Consider the following 15,495-nt stretch of genomic DNA (forward strand, 5'->3'; position numbering starts at 1 on the left):
TATAGGAGTTCCTTTTTTATGATGAATAAACAAAACATAAGAGTTTGGAATGAAGATAATCAGAAACAAATGAAGCATGTGTGTGTGCGCCTATACATTACATACATAGACTTATGTACATATATGTATTTTCTCCTTACAGACTTTATTTATTTATGTCCTTGTTGCAAACTTTTATTTTTTTAGATAATTAGAGAGTTTGAAAGAATTGATGTGAGAGTATACTTTGCTTCATATCAAGGTAAACATTTGAATATTTCTACTATCACTCATGTAAAGAATACAACAAAGACAAGCAGGGATGAGAAAGGATATCTAGATGTGTCTGTGGGAGCATTTGCTCTAATAAAAATGTGAATTAGCATACTGATAAACACGGTGGGCTGCGGTGGGACACAAGAAATGGTGGGGTTTAAAGGAAATACGGCAAGTAAAAGTCAAGCAAATGTATGACTGATTGATCTGGCTGTACATTTGACTTCTGATAGTTACAACCATGTATTTTGACATTTATTTCTTAAATTCAAATTGCATTAACCTGTTATGACTTTCTTTTATTCAGACAGCCTTATATCTCAACTGGAACGGAGTGCCTTCTTTGATGATACTGTCAGAAAAGACATATTCTTCTTGACTGTCCATGATGCTGTGCTCTACATAAGGAATCAAATGACCTACAGTGACAACCAGGATCCCATATTTGAGAAGGTAAGAATATCCAGTAGTACATTTCCCTCCCTTCTATCATCTAGCATACGTTCTTGGAATTTCCATTACAGCATAGCATGTTCGAAAAGTAGACATAGATCTGTAGTACAAAAAAGTGCAGTCTAGTAAACTGGACAATTTCTGTGGTACGAGTATTTTGCTAGATCAAAGGAAGGGTCTGTTGACCCCAGGGTCTTGTTAGTGAAAAGAACTCAAGAAACAGGACATATGGAGAACGCTTTATCCTAAGACACATTTTCTAGTTTCTAACAACTGGCAGTTTAAAAATTTCTTCAGCTGGATGTTGCATTTGGACCATTATGTTTAATTATTACAGGAGGTTTTTTTGATGTCTGCCATACTCCTTTTGGAAACCCTTTACATGTTCTAGCTTGACATTATCCTGTGGAGATGGGTTCTGTAATTTGAAACGTGTTATATGACAGATATTTCGTGTTTGTTTTAAGCCTGTTCAATTTCTGGATTGTTAGCTGCAACAAATAATCATTCCCTGCTCCCTTTCCCAACACCATTAATAATTTCATATACTTCTGATCAAAGCTGAAGAGTCCCATTCTACTTGGTGTGTGTATGGAAGCTGTTCCATGCCAGTGTTCATTCCTGCTGCCCTTTTCTGTGCATTTCCTAATTATATTCTGTGTTTCTGTGGGCCTCCATTAGGAAAATGGCCTTATAATGTTCTCCTGTCTTTTCATAACAATTCCTTCCCTAGCAATCACTATTACAGTATTACAAATAAATAGTAATTAAAATTAATATTACTAATAAATAAGACAGGACCCTTATTTTTTGGTAATTTTTGCATACTACTGTCTTATAGTAGAGATTAACATTTTGCCAAAGCTATACAGCAGTTCAGAGATAGATTCTGCTTTTATTATTTTTACAAAGCTGTAACTAGTCATATGAGGAGAGGCAGGACCAAAAGCTTTTCAACATTTAAGTACCTCTCAGTTGAACTAAATCAACAGCTTTGTCACGGAATGGTAAACAACAGACTCTTGTAAGTTGTGGAAGTTATCTTAAGGTGCTTCAGAGTAATAAATCAAGTTCAGTGATATGGACAATGCATACATAACTCATGATGTTTCTTAATTTCTTTCTGTCAAGATTTCCCTCATGCAGGAGTCTAAAGAACCCATAGAATTCACAGAAACAAGCCGGCCTGATGATGAACTCGATGTTCAGGAAGAGGTATGCACTTTAGAACCGAATGTGTCTGTTACTTACAGAATACTGCTGGCTTTACTCCTTTGCCTGTAGCACTGAGCCATGCTGTGAGAGTATGGGGGATGAACTGAGCCCTCAACAGTTTCCTTCTCCATAAATAAATTCCATCCTGGGTACCTGAATGTCAGTGCTTAATGGAGGAGGTCAAATTTTTCTTGAGAGGTAGCAGATTGTATGTGCAGAAGCATCTCCTCTGTTGCTTTAGGACTACTTTTGCCTTACACAGGCTTATAAATGGATCTAAACATGAGCTAGGTGCCTAAAAGATGACTTTGTAAGGCTTGAGGCACCCAAGCCCAAAATTATGGTCAACCTTCCCCCTTCGTTCCTCATTGTAACACAGCAGACACCTTCTTGCACAATGTGAACATTTTACAGGAAGCTGCAGCAAAGCTGTGTACTGGACATAACTAAATGCAACAACACAAGTCCATTAAAGCAATACCATGGTATTTTGTAGTTACAGAACACTGCCAGAAAACAAAGTAGCATTTGCCGCTAAAATAACCGTGCAGCACACAAGCCACTTACTCAGAAAACAAAAGATTGGGCTAAATACCCTTTTATAATCTGAGACAGATTAAACTAGTGATGCATCAATGCCTTGGAAGCATTACAACATTCCATGTAGGTAAAGGCATGATTACTATCTATCCCTCCTATCATGCTGCTGTGGTACTAGTCAGAACTCCATTCCTAATTCCCGGAAAATGCGGTAGCACCCTGTGCTTGGCCTCTCTGCTCCAGCAGCAGGAATGCTGTGATCCTTCTCTGTGTCATGCTCTAGCTAAATGCCGCAGCAAGGTTGCTGTGCCTCTGGGATGTAGAGGTTCCTGAAGGGAAGTTGGTAAGAGGAGGCTGTGGCTGCGTAGAGGTTCTCATCATCACCCTGCATTGTAGTATCTACCATAGCACGAAGTCCTGTAGGAAAAGGTAAGGTCAGCTCGGAAGGCAGATTGGTGAGAGGAGAAAGCGAGACTGTAAGCAAAAGCCTCTCAAACTTCATCAGGGCTTGGTCAGTAGATTGTGATACTTGGTACTCCTGATTCACCTATCCATTTTGGATTGGTATGAAAACTGCAAGAGGCCCAAATATTATTCTTTATCGCTAATAAGGGGAGAAGCACTTTTGACTCCCCTGAAAGTCATAGTGCAGAAAGGCACGATTAAAAAAGCTAGAGACACTATGATTCTGTAACAGAAGCATTTGGGAAAGGCAGGCCAAAAAGACTTGAATTCTGATTTCTATTCACAGGATTGCTTAGATATTTATATTGGTCATTAAATAAGAAAAGAAGCCAAAACTACCAATCCAAGGTCAAAGAGTGTTCTGGGAGGTTTCTGTCCCCCACCTTTATAGCCTCATTTTGAAGGTGAGAGCTAGAAACCTTCCAACCTGCAGCTTCCCGACTGAATTGTCCGATGCAGACACACATCAGAGGGCAGCTGCCTCAGAACACTTACTTTCTCTGTACTTTCACTGAGGCCGTGTTGAACTTGGCAGGTTTTAGTTAACACATACACAAACATTTTGTTTTGCCAAGCAATGTGTACTCAAAATTAACCATGGCATGTTTCTCTCCACCGTCTGAAAACCATTCCATTAGGCTATGCGCAGACTTGCTTCATGAAGACGAACTGCTGGTACTGTCCTGCCTGTGAACTCACAGCAACATTTACGCACCAGTACTATATAAGCATTTTCTGCAATGAAGCCAATCTTTGCACTTGAAGAAAACCCTGATTGTTTGTCTGAATGATACAGATCTCTAGAAATTTCCAAATTTTAGCTAACGTTATCCCAGAAATACTCTGCACCTTGATTCAGCAAGCATTTTCCAATATGACATATTGATTAAAAAATTCAGAAGACTCCTACTGAAGATGTACTCAGTTTTGGGACTAGTCAGGCAGAAGGTGCGTTACACTTTTATCAGCATGTACAGGATGAAAAGCTGCTTTGTGGTCTGTCCAGGAGAGTCAAAGGGATCAAAATCTTTGGATGGCAAGCCTTTTATCCTGTATTTGTACAATGCCTAGCAAGAGGGCTGGAGTTCTAGCTGGCCAAGGCTTTGCAATTCTAGAACATTAGTGTGAGCAAACGTGCTGAGAAGTCTTGAAAAATGTATCATGATCACTTTTTCCAAGCAATTCCTTAAACTGCTGCAGGTTGTTAGGTAACTGAAACAGGTGATGGGTGAAAGTCACATGAACAGAAAATGGCACCGAACTACTGTAAAACTTTTAATAGGGCAAGTTTCAGTAGAAAAGACCCTTGGATAGGGGTTCATTAGTTCTGCATTAATCTCATTGTAGCAAATCATGCACTACTATCAATGATCGTCCCTGAAAGGAAGTATACACAGAAGATTATGTTGGCTAGGTTATGTATCTTTCATCAAGAGGCAGACCATGACATAAATTACATTAAGGAAAACTTTAGTCCCCAAGTACTCAGTGGAATTTGTAGAACTGGCTGCTACTGAGTGCAAGTAAAGTCGTCGGAATGTGACCTAATATAGACGTTTGTGGGTTTTTTTTTTTTAAATGGAATATAGAATTTTATTTAGTTTAATGAATGGTTATATTTTTATATAGCATATTTTTCCTTTTAATATTCTACATCAGACTGCTGCTGTTCTTTTACATTTGAAAGTCCATAATGCACAAGTGCAATAATTTACAGAAGATAAACGATTTGACCTGCAAAACTTTAATCCTTACTTTAGGACTATATAAAATAGATATGCAGGAAATCAATGTTCTTTCTTTTCACAAAGAAATATGTTTTGATGGAAAAAAGACTGCTATCTTAAATTTTTTAGCACTATATTATTTTTTTTAAGGGAAAAAGCCTTGCATGGTGAGGGAACAGATAATAATGAGTGTTAAGAAATGTCCAGGTATAAAAACCCTTTAAATTTCACAATGTGGGCTAATTAGCTTCAGTATGTTCACATATTTAAGTATCCTTATTTGATTACATCAGATAAATTTTCCTGTGTCACACTACACAGAGATTTTTGCTGCAAGTAGTGTTAGCAGAAAATCTCAGGTGAAAAGCTCAGCACTAAGTAATTTTTTCTGTCTTAAGGACCTGAGTGAACTCCATCAAAATCAGTGAAAAAAATCCTATAAACTTTACTCAGTTGGACAGTATCTTACACAGTAGGTAACAGCACCGGACTGGCATCTTTATTCTCTAATTAAGACAAAAACTTCAGTCAGTGAAGTTTCTTATTTCAAATGCAATACAGGCTTGAACCTAGATGATACCGATGTTCCAGTCCAAGCCAGCAAAAATTCAGGCTTGTATTTAGAAGCAGACATATGTCATTTGTATGTCAGATTGGCATCTCCAGAAGCTGAGGTGTGTGTTTAAGAGGCAAATCGGACTGATCTGCACCTCCTCAGATGCAAGTATTAATTTCTATTTACACTAATGCTTAGGCTCAGGCTGTGATTTGACAATTCACGTTTTTAGCGCTACCTGTCCTCATTCACCTGTTCGCCAGCCTAATGCAGGAGGGTGGCACTTCTGTCCACAGTACTGAACACAACCTTCCCCTCCGGCCATGGCCCCCACCTACATTAACCTTTCATTAACGTGGCCAGTGCACAAGGCTGGTGACAGAAGGACAAGGCCAGTAAGTGTTTCTCAGAAGGTGTATTCCTTTTCTAAAGTGGATGTATATTTTATGTAAAAAGTAAATGTAAAATATTATACCTGGGACTGGCAAGTGAGCTTTCAGTTAATTTTTGCATAGAACACATACTATGGAAAAGACGGTATAAAATATAGCAGTGGATTTATTTTTTTCCTCAAGGGAACATCTGCACTGTGAAGTTTGAGTATAGACTCTTGCTTGCCCAAGATGTGGGCTTACATTATTTTTTGAATCTTCTCCAGTTCTTGTCCATACCGGTATTTAGAAAAAGCAATTGAATATTCAACAGTCTTCCACTTTCCTTTCCAAATATGACATTTCAGCTGGAATTCATTGTGATAAAATAGGATGCGATGGACTTATTCTTTATTTGTAGCCTGCATAATTCTTCTAGGCATGGCTGTATTTGTTCTTAATTTAACTGGCACAAAATAGCCAGCCTTTTCTGAAACACAGCTTTTCACACAAAGCCTACAGTTAGACAGAACGGTAAGCAGTAACATGCAGAAGGCATTCAAATACCTTTCTCAGTGGGTCAGGGAGTATATGCTTCTTCACTTTCTATCTGTGTATCCATCAAAATGAAGGATACCAAAATAATTGATTTTGCAATTAAGCTAAAATTCTCTAGTTTTGTACTAATTCAAACATCCATAAGTAATGCAACTAGATGTGCTTATCTTTTTCCAGTAGAATGAAGAAGTGGTATTTTTGTATGCATTTTGAGTATTACTATTCTGTCTTTGCATGTCAGGTATTAAATTTGGAGATGTATTTTAAGTTTTTTTACCCTTTTAAAAAGCTGTATTTTAAAAGTAATTGTATCCATTAACTAGAAAATAAAGTTGTGCACACTGAAAACATGCTCCATGCATCTGCACGTTTGGGTTTTTTTTAAACTCTCCTCTTTGTGAATTACTATTGGGAAAATAAAGCATATTATGGAGGGATCAGCATCACGCTTTCCTTGGGTCTGCCTTTTGAGGAACAAGACTTTAGTAGGGCTTGTGTGACAGGACAAGGGGCAACAGGTTTAAACTAAGAGAGGGTAGATTTGGTTTAGATATTAGGAATGAATTCTTTCCTGTGAGGGAGGTGAGCCCCTGGCCCAGGCTGCCCAGAGCAGCTGGGGCTGCCCCATCCCTGGCAGTGTTCCAGGCCAGGCTGGATGGGGCTTGGAGCAACCTGGTCTGGTGGCAGGTGTCCCTGCCCATGGCAGGGGGGGTGGACTAAGATAAGCTTTAACATCCCTTCCAACCCGAACCATGCTATGAAAAGGGAAAACCTGTTCTCTCTGCATTGTGGAGATAAGACAAGAAACATTAGGCTTAAAAGGTAGCTTTTAAATATTAAGGCTATAAAGATACTGAGAAGCATTGCCTGTAGGGACACAAGATCCCAACCCTGGAGACTTTCAGTGAGACGTCACCAACCTGAAGTGTATGGAGCAGATACCCTACCTTAGGGGTGTGGAAGGACGGCTCGAGGCTACTGTCTTCTCCCCTATAACCTACGATTTAATTGTATTTACGTTGTTTAGTGCTACAGAAGCACTCTATACAGACAGTATCCCACCTAATTAGATAGGATTTACAGAACGCAAAGTTGATGCGAACTACACTAAGCGGTCTCGCGAGGCAAAGCGCTGCTGCTGCGAGGCTTTCGGGCCCGCCGGCGGCTCACGGCTCCAAGTCACCGGCGTTTCTCACGCCCGAACTGCCGGGAACCGGCCGTTCCCATGGCACATCCCCGGGCTGCCCGGCGCGGGTTCCGGCCGTCCCGCTCCCACGGAGGCCCGCCGGCAGGGCGGCACGGCTCCGGAACAAAGACACCCCACCCCCCATTTTTAACTGTACCCTTCCCAGGAAGCCATGGGGTTGCGCCCCCGGTTCCAGCTCCCTCTCCCCGCGGCGGCTCCCAGGCGTTCCCACGGGCGACACCGCCCGGGCCACAGCGCGCCCCAACTCCGCCCCGGCGGCTGCCAGCGCTTCCCGGCCTGCAAGCCTGACCAGCGCGCACACATCTACGCGCCGCCGGGCGCCCCCGCTGCTCCCGCCTAGCCCCGCCGCCACGTCCGGCGCGCCCCGGCTCCCGCCGCTGGCCGCAGCGCGCAGGCGCGGCGCTACACCCGCAGGGGGCGGCGGTCCCCCAGCCCCATCCCGGCAGGCACTGCGGCCTCGCCGCGCCTTCCACTCCGGCCTCGCCGCAGAGCCGGGCGGACTGGGGTCCCGCTGCGGCGCGGCGCTATTCGGCCCAGCGCCCCCGGGCCCCACCATGCCCTCCCCGTCCTGCGGCCACGCGGGGCCAGCAAGCGCTGCACCACAACGGCTTCTCCCCTGCGGACTTTTTCACGCCCCTCCCGCCCGTCTCCCGGTCGCTTCCGCTTCCGGCCGCGCCCTTCCGCTCCCACAGTGCCCCGCGCCGAATCATGGACCACAATGGTGAGGAGGGGAGAGGCCGGGAGACGCGTTTATACCCGTCCCCGCCTGGGCCCGCTCCGCGCTGCCGGGCGGGGGAAAGCCGCACGCGAGGCCGCCGGGTGCGGGGCGGCGCCAGGGTAGCGGTAGGATGCGGCCCGGCGCCCGGTAACGCCGGCGGGGCCCGGGTTCGCCGCGGTTCCCCGCGGCCCGCGCGGCGGGGCCTGGTCCCTTCCCCTCATCGCCGGGCTCGCCGTCCCCCGCCCCCACCCCCGGCACGGCCGCGCCCGGCCCGAGGGGCCGCTCTGCGGTGGCGCCCCCGTTGCCGTCCCGGGGCGGCTGGCGGGGCGCGGGGAGCTGACGCAGCGTCAGGCGCGGCCGCTGCCGGTGGCGGCTGCGCGCTGCCGGGCGGGCCGGCGTGCGGGGGCCCGCGGGCCCGCGGCAGGTGGATGCGGCCTGCGGCGCTTCGGAGGCGGCGACGAGGCGCTGCTCGCCCGCCGCGTTTCCTGACATGGGCGCTGAAGATGGGTTTTCTGGTTCCGTGGTTGTGTTTCGGAGAGGAAACTTTCTCATGTGCTTAAATCTGGTTTTGCAGCGGCGAGAGCTTCGCTGGCTAGCGTGCTAGCGTGGCCTCGTGAATAGATGCGTGAGCGTGGGGGTTTTGCTAGGTTTTTTGTTTGGTTGATTGGTTTTCTTCCTTTTAGCAAGGACCGCATGATAAATTTGTATGTATAAGTATATATTTGTATGCATTTGTGTAAGTACCTGAACTGTATGAATCTAAAAAACCCTGAAATGCAAAAATAAAAATTAAGAAATGTTGATGAAGGTGACAGTTCAGGAGGATGCATCACCTCTAATCGAAACTTCCTGAAGTAGTCTTAACAATTTTGGTATGTTTTTCAAATTTTTTCTGGACTTAATCCTGCTAGGTATGCTTGCACAGGCTAGAATCAATTATCGTTCCACAACATGTGAATTATTAATAAGCTTGCTAGTTTGGATTAGATGTGCAGCTAACTCACATAAATATTCCTGGCTTGCAAAGGTACATGGAAGAAAAGCGTCAGAATGTAATTGTTTCCTGTTGGCAGTTCAATGGGTTAAATAATACACAGGGTTGGGGTTTTTTAAATTTGTTTTCATTATCCCTATTTGCAAATAGATTGAGATCCTGCAGGATTTTTTCTGGTCTATAATGTTGCATTTTTGTGTGTTCTGGTAGAAAACAGAATTTCCCAACAGGAAGAAAATTAGCGTTGGCTCTGATGTAGTCCAGCAGTTTCTGGGGAAGCCTGGTGTCATAGCTGTATGCTTGCTGGGTCACCTGTTTAGCCATCAGGACAGCTTAAAAGCAACAAATGAACAAAATTAAAGCAAGCTTTATTGGGTTTTGCCTTTTTCCACGTTGTCTTTTTGAGTGAAATATTTCAACGACAGTGCTAAGAGAAATAAATAAATTTGATCTGTCAGAGGAAATTGAAAGCCTTTGATTTTGAGGTAAAGTGGCTGTTGGGACACAGTCCTGTTTTGAAACTGTTCCTGGCTTTGGTGGTAGCTGCCGAATAACTTAGAGCAGTGCTGTTTTGTTTTTTTTTTTTCCCCCTCCTCCTACTTGTTGTGTTGCCTTGGGTGGTTATAGGGTCTGAAGGACAGTAGTTTGTGAACCATTGTGTGGTTACACTAATAGGGCCCTAACTTCAGTGTCCACATGCTGCCGTGCTGTAATCCTTCAGGGCCTCAGCAGTCATTCCAGGGCTGCAGTACCGTACTGAGTGGAATGGCAGGGCTCACACTGTTAACAGCTTGTGGTGTGCCCATTCGAGGCTGAGCATGTCTTGCTTTGAAACACCTGTCAGAATGGAATTTTCCATTATGATGAAAGCAAGCTAAGTAAATTCATGAAGGACATAACTTCATTTATGCATGAATGAGATGCTACGCAACAACTTAAGGTAGACTCATTAGAAGTTGAGGGAGTTGTGCCCACTTCATTGGTGTTGCTTGTTGCAATATTCCCTCTAGATTATCTCTTGGAGCCTGTGTCTAACACATGTGTCAGGCTATTTCTTGCTTCCTTTGTCCTGGTGCTTGGATTTAAATCTGGTTAAAGAGAATTCTGTACATAGTGAGGAACAATAATTTTCAATTTAGAGAGGATACTACTACATAATCTTAAGTACTGATGTCTTTGTGATATGTTATGCTAAACTTCTAAGTGATATGCCAAGATGCTGAGTTAATAGTTATATATAAAGTATACTTATATATAGTTTCCTTCCAACTTTAATGAACAATTTACATAAATTGTAGAAATTGCCTTTTCTCATAAGAAATTGTATGTTGTCAAGGTTGTACAAAGAATTGACTCTTCATTACTATTCACACTATGAGAGGAGCTGTAAAATTCATGTTTTTTTCTGTTGTGCAGAAATGACAGACTAGCTTTTAAAAACAGCTTTATTTTTAGTACTAGATTTCCTAAAATCACAGTTGTTCCCAATACAGTATTGTGACTTGACCTTTACAAGAAATTGTGTGGGAAGATACTTATTTCCTAGTGATTAAACTTTGATATGTTGTATGAAGCTTTAAAAATTACTTTTCTTAAAACTTCTGTTAATATTTAGCCTCTTTAGAAACTATTAGATAACTGAAAAATTACATACACTTTTTGTTTTCTTTCATAGACAATGATTTGCAAGGAACAAATAGTTCAGGATCATTGGGTGGTCTTGATGTTCGTAGAAGAATCCCTATAAAGCTGATCTCAAAACAGGCCAATAAAACCAAACCTGCACCTCGAACTGCAAGAACTATGAACAGAATGCCTTCAAAGACACAAGTTGGTGATGAAGGTAAATTAATAAAAATACTAGCCCTGTAGTGGGGAAGTATATTATTCTGCAGCATTGTTCAAGACTTTATTCAGTCTTGGAGACTTAGAGTCCAAGGTTCTGTCTTAAGTGCAAAACAAGTTTCAAATTTCAGGGTACTGCTACACTATGAGCATTAAATGATGCATGTTCCCGAAACAGACTGTTTACTGTTTTGACTGTACCTTTCTGTAGACTGAGCCAAGCAGATTGGAAGCACTGTGGCATTTCTTGATGACTTCAGTACAGAGTGACACATGCTCTTAATAGCAGCCGGTGTCAATTAGGAAAGCGTTGTGGTTGGCTTGTGTCTTTCTTCTCATTCTGCTTTCCACAGAAGAATTTGAATATAACAAAGAGGAGCGATACGAGTGCAAAGGAGGTGAAATGTTTGGCAATCAAAGGAGGTTCCCTGGACCCATCTTTTGGGACTATAAGGTAAAGTCATGGGTGGGAAGTTGTGAATCATACCAAGCTGTAGGTAGTCCTGGTAGATACCTGCTTAAATAAAAGTGCTTCTGTTGTTTTTGACTGACTGAAAATACATCTGCTTTTTCACGTTTGTGGTGTTCTTGCTTCCTGCTCAGCTAAATCAGAAATAATGGCTGTGTTGGTGATAATCAAAATAAGAAGCTTTAGTAATGTGTGGTTTTGTTCTCCCACCCCTTTCTCTATCCTATCAGATAAACTTGCTGGGGGAAAAGGACGATACACCGGTCCATTTCTGTGATAAGTGTGGATTGCCCATCAAAATGTATGGACGTATGGTGAGTGAAATTACCAGTGGAAGATGCGGCCATGGTTCATCCCCATTAGGTAAAACTAGGTTTTACGATGTGTCTGAGGCCTCTAGAGGTTACTGATTTCAGCAGGCCTCTGAATATACAGTAGAAGAATACCAGGATGGAACCAGGGGCCTTCATTGTTGAAGTGTTTTTGTTCTGTCTGTCTGATCTCACTTTACTCCCCAATTTAATAAAGTAAGATTGAAAACTTTAAACAAAAAAGCAAACACTGTCACCAATGAAAAACCTGCAAGTTCAGTGGGTTTTGACCTTATACCACTTAGCTTTAAAAATAAGCTCTTTATATCAATTGAAGACTTGCAGCGAAGTTTGAAAACATTGTTCACTTGTATGTCCCTTTAAAATTAGTGTAACAAAATCCCTGAGATTAATCTATACTTTCAAGTGTGATGTAACAGACTTCAGGATCTGACTTAATGACAGTTAATGCTTTTAAAACTTTCATTCCTTGCCAGCAAGACAAGTGTAGTAAGATTGCGTATGCAGCTTCTGTGAATATTCAGTGTTTGTATTATTGCAAGACTTAAACTTTTGCCAACACTTTAAAAACCCTAACAAACCTACCCCAGAAAACCCCAAACTCAACGCAGACTGTTTTAGAAAGCATCTATGTAAAGACGCTAAGTACTGCTATGCCTGTTTACCTCATAGGTAACTTAGTTTTATTACGTGCTGGAGGGAAGAACTGTGTTTTGCAAAGTTCCATAGATATTTATATACAGTGTCTTAAGAGAGCCATTTTTTGTCTCTAGATACCTTGCAAGCATGTTTTCTGCTATGACTGTGCTATACTACATGAGAAGAAGGGAGACAAGATGTGTCCGGGGTAAGTTATCTCAAGATTTGTTGTTAAAGGAAATGTAGGAAAATAACTTAAATATCTTATTTCAGATACTCTGTTAACATGGTTCTTTCTTGTGCACATTTAGCAGAGGCAGTAGAGTACTCTTTACTACACAACTTGATTATAGTTTTGTATCCCATATTTTGGGATTGTGAGAGATCAGTGTTTGCTGTTTTAAGTATTTGAGTAGATAACGTGTAACTACTCTCATTTTGAAAAGGAATGAACGGCAGTTTAATTTACTTAGAGTGACTCTTGGTAAGTCTTAATGCACAGAAGGAATTTGAGAGTGATGCTATTTATGAATTTCAACCTCATGAAATTTTTATGTTCTTTCATAGTTGTGTTTGGAGACTTAAAAACTAGATAAACTTCAGAATTAATGAATTGTTTCTTTCATTGCTACAGCAGGGGAAAATGCATCAGTTCTAATTTGGGTAACTATGGTAAACTGGTTGGCTTTTAAAATAAAAAAGCATTGCAGATAGAGTTCTCTGTGATGACAATAAACAAATATTTTCTTCTGATTTAGCTGTAACGAACCCGTGCAGCGAATTGAGCAGTGTGTACGAGGGTCTCTCTTCATGTGTAGCATTGTTCAAGGCTGCAAGAGAACTTACCTGTCACAGAGGGACTTACAAGCTCACATCAACCACCGTCATATGAGAGCTGGAAAGCCTGTTACTCGTCCTCCAATCGAACCTGTACATCCTCCTATTGCCCCACCGCCTGCAGAAATTCCTGAGCGTTTCATAATGCCACCTGAGAAACATCATATGAGCCACATTCCGCCAAAGCAGCACATCATGATGCCACCACCTCCTTTACAGCACGTGCCACATGAGCATTATAACCAGCCACATGAAGACATTCGTGCGCCTCCTGCTGAGATGTCAATGGCTCCACCACCACCTCGCCCGGTCAGTCAGGACACCTTCCGCATCTCAACAAGAAAACACAGCAACTTAATAACCGTCCCTATTCAGGATGATTCGAATTCAGGTGCTCGAGAACCACCTCCACCAGCCCCTGCACCTGCTCATCATCATCCTGAATATCAGGGTCAACCAGTGGTATCGCACCCTCATCATATTATGCCTCCACAGCAACACTATGCACCCCCACCCCCACCACCTCCACCAATAAGCCATCCGCTGCAGCATCCTCCCCAGGCAGCAGGTACTCCTCACATGGTATATAGCCAAGCGCCTCCACCACCAATGACCTCTGCTCCTCCTCCAATAACCCCACCACCTGGACATATAATTGCCCAGATGCCACCATATATGAATCATCCTCCTCCAGGACCTCCCCCTCCGCAGCACGGAGGCCCACCCGTAAATGTAAATGCACCCCCTCCCCATCACTATAATCCTAACTCTTTGCCACAGTTCAGTGAAGATCAAGGAACTCTTAGTCCCCCTTTCACACAGCCTGGGGGAATGAGTCCAGGGATATGGCCAGCTCCAAGGGGGCCACCGCCACCTCCAAGGATGCAAGGGCCTCCTGCTCAGGCCCCACTTCCTGGACCACACCACCCTGATCAAGCCAGATACAGACCCTATTACCAATGATACAAGCAATTATATGAATAGAGAGTGCTATGAAGAGGATAAAACTATATACAGCAGCCTTCTGATTAATTGTTTGGGGGTTATTTTGTGGTGTTTTTTTTTTAAATACTGTCATTTTGACTGTAAGACATTTGGGGGTTTGACTCTTAAATGATTTTTAAGCCTTGGCTGTAGGGCTCTGACTTCAAATACTCTGTAGTGCTAAAGTAAGTGGCTTAGTAGACCACAGTTGCATTTTAACAGAACTTCTGTCTCTAGTGTGGCTAAATTGTCCTGAGATGAACAGTTGTAATGTTATTTCCTGGAGAAAATGAACATGTGTTGTACCATTCTTGTTAAATCCGGTGTTTAGTTTCACTTGTGATACATTTTTGTTAACCTGTGTACAATAATTAAATTGAAATATGGTTGTAAAAGTGGTGGGGCTCTATGTGAAGTTAACACAGACGTAGTTCCGGGACACTTACTTCGGCACTAATACTTTCCAAATGGGCAGCGTTGTGAAATCTTAAGGGAGCTTTAATCTACTAACAGTTACCATAAGAAATTCAGGCTATGGTGAATTCATGGCACTAGAAATCAGAAATGCAGAATACTGCTTTTCAGCTTTTTCTTTTCTTTTTTTTCTTTATGTGGCAAGATAAATTTATCAGAAGTAGAGCTTTGGGCCTGACATGAAACCTTGTAATGTATTGTGGAGTTTGGGGGGGGGGGTTTTGGTTCATTTTTGCAGTTGGGTTTTGGGGTTTTCCTGGTTTGTTCTAAAGCTAGTTTTGATTGGGAAGATCCTGTTTACATGTATACTACTCACTGGAGTTGAATTCAAACTATTGTGTTTTCCTATGGCTGTGTTTGCTTGGAAGTGGCTGTGAATTGGCTTGCCATGTCTGTGAGGAGCAGATTATTTTAGGTAGGGAATCGGTGTTTGCCTCTTGTCACTTTTTTATAATATGTACAGTAGGAAAACTTCCCATTTGAATAACCTGAAAGAAGTGGTCTGAAATCTCGTGTGTAGATACAAAGAAATAAAAAGCTACGCATCCTTCATCTGTTTGGATTTTGTGATACAGATTTAATTGAATAGACAATAGTTAGGTGTTTTGTTTTGCTTTTTTCAAAAAATAGCAATATAAACAGACCCTCAGGTCTGTTTTGGCCTCAAGTTTATGCTTTACATACTTAAAGAGAGAAATACAAATACAAAATGAGAATGTTTTTAGTGCAGCTGTTAGCAGAACAGGACAACAAGAAGACTACTGTCTGCTGTTTGGAGTGTTTATCTCTGCATTTCTAACTGTTGTTGGTGCTGATCCTTTGTTTTTTTCAGAATGCCACGTTTCTAGCAGTGGCA

General features: G+C 42.5%; 3 protein-coding genes across 10 annotated transcripts in view; 2 read left to right on the forward strand and 1 right to left on the reverse strand.

The window, feature by feature from the left end:
• Nucleotides 1-6,577, forward strand: part of SLC26A4 (solute carrier family 26 member 4) — a 27,508-nt gene extending 20,931 nt beyond the window's left edge. For 2 of the 3 annotated variants that reach the window (XM_055807708.1, XM_055807710.1), the window contains 3 exons: nt 187-241; nt 563-708; nt 1,840-6,577. In XM_055807708.1, coding sequence (XP_055663683.1) covers nt 187-241; nt 563-708; nt 1,840-1,992 — 354 coding nt within the window. In that variant the 3' untranslated portion in view covers nt 1,993-6,577. The remainder of the gene's footprint in view (nt 1-186; nt 242-562; nt 709-1,839) is intronic. The other variant, XM_055807709.1, reaches the window with a different exon arrangement.
• Nucleotides 1-7,903, reverse strand: part of LOC129784718 (collagen alpha-1(I) chain-like) — a 10,239-nt gene extending 2,336 nt beyond the window's left edge. The window contains exons 1-3 of one of the 2 annotated variants that reach the window (XM_055807711.1): nt 7,484-7,903; nt 7,088-7,137; nt 575-653 (exon numbers count right to left, since the gene is read on the reverse strand). In XM_055807711.1, the coding sequence (XP_055663686.1) occupies nt 611-653; nt 7,088-7,137; nt 7,484-7,903 (513 nt within the window). In that variant the 3' untranslated portion in view covers nt 575-610. Of the gene's footprint in view, nt 1-574; nt 654-7,087; nt 7,138-7,483 lie in introns of those variants that run through there. The other variant, XM_055807712.1, reaches the window with a different exon arrangement.
• Nucleotides 7,904-7,945: 42 nt separating this feature from the next.
• CBLL1 (Cbl proto-oncogene like 1) lies at nt 7,946-15,191 on the forward strand. 5 transcript variants are annotated; one of them, XM_005242320.3, is made up of 6 exons: nt 7,946-8,068; nt 10,735-10,902; nt 11,258-11,358; nt 11,604-11,687; nt 12,479-12,552; nt 13,103-15,191. In XM_005242320.3, exons 1-6 carry the CDS (start codon nt 8,056-8,058, stop codon nt 14,142-14,144), a joined length of 1,482 nt encoding a protein of 493 aa, XP_005242377.1. In that variant the 5' UTR covers nt 7,946-8,055; the 3' UTR covers nt 14,145-15,191. The 5 variants fall into 5 exon arrangements, with proteins under 5 accessions (XP_005242377.1, XP_005242378.2, XP_027649584.1 ...); XM_005242321.4 differs by having other exon boundaries at nt 11,261-11,358; XM_027793783.2 differs by lacking the exon at nt 7,946-8,068 and adding an exon at nt 8,075-9,544 and having other exon boundaries at nt 11,116-11,358.
• Nucleotides 15,192-15,495: the final 304 nt, after the last annotated feature.

This window comes from Falco peregrinus, chromosome 6, assembly GCF_023634155.1.
Source record: "Falco peregrinus isolate bFalPer1 chromosome 6, bFalPer1.pri, whole genome shotgun sequence".
NCBI classification, from domain to species: Eukaryota; Metazoa; Chordata; class Aves; order Falconiformes; family Falconidae; genus Falco; species Falco peregrinus.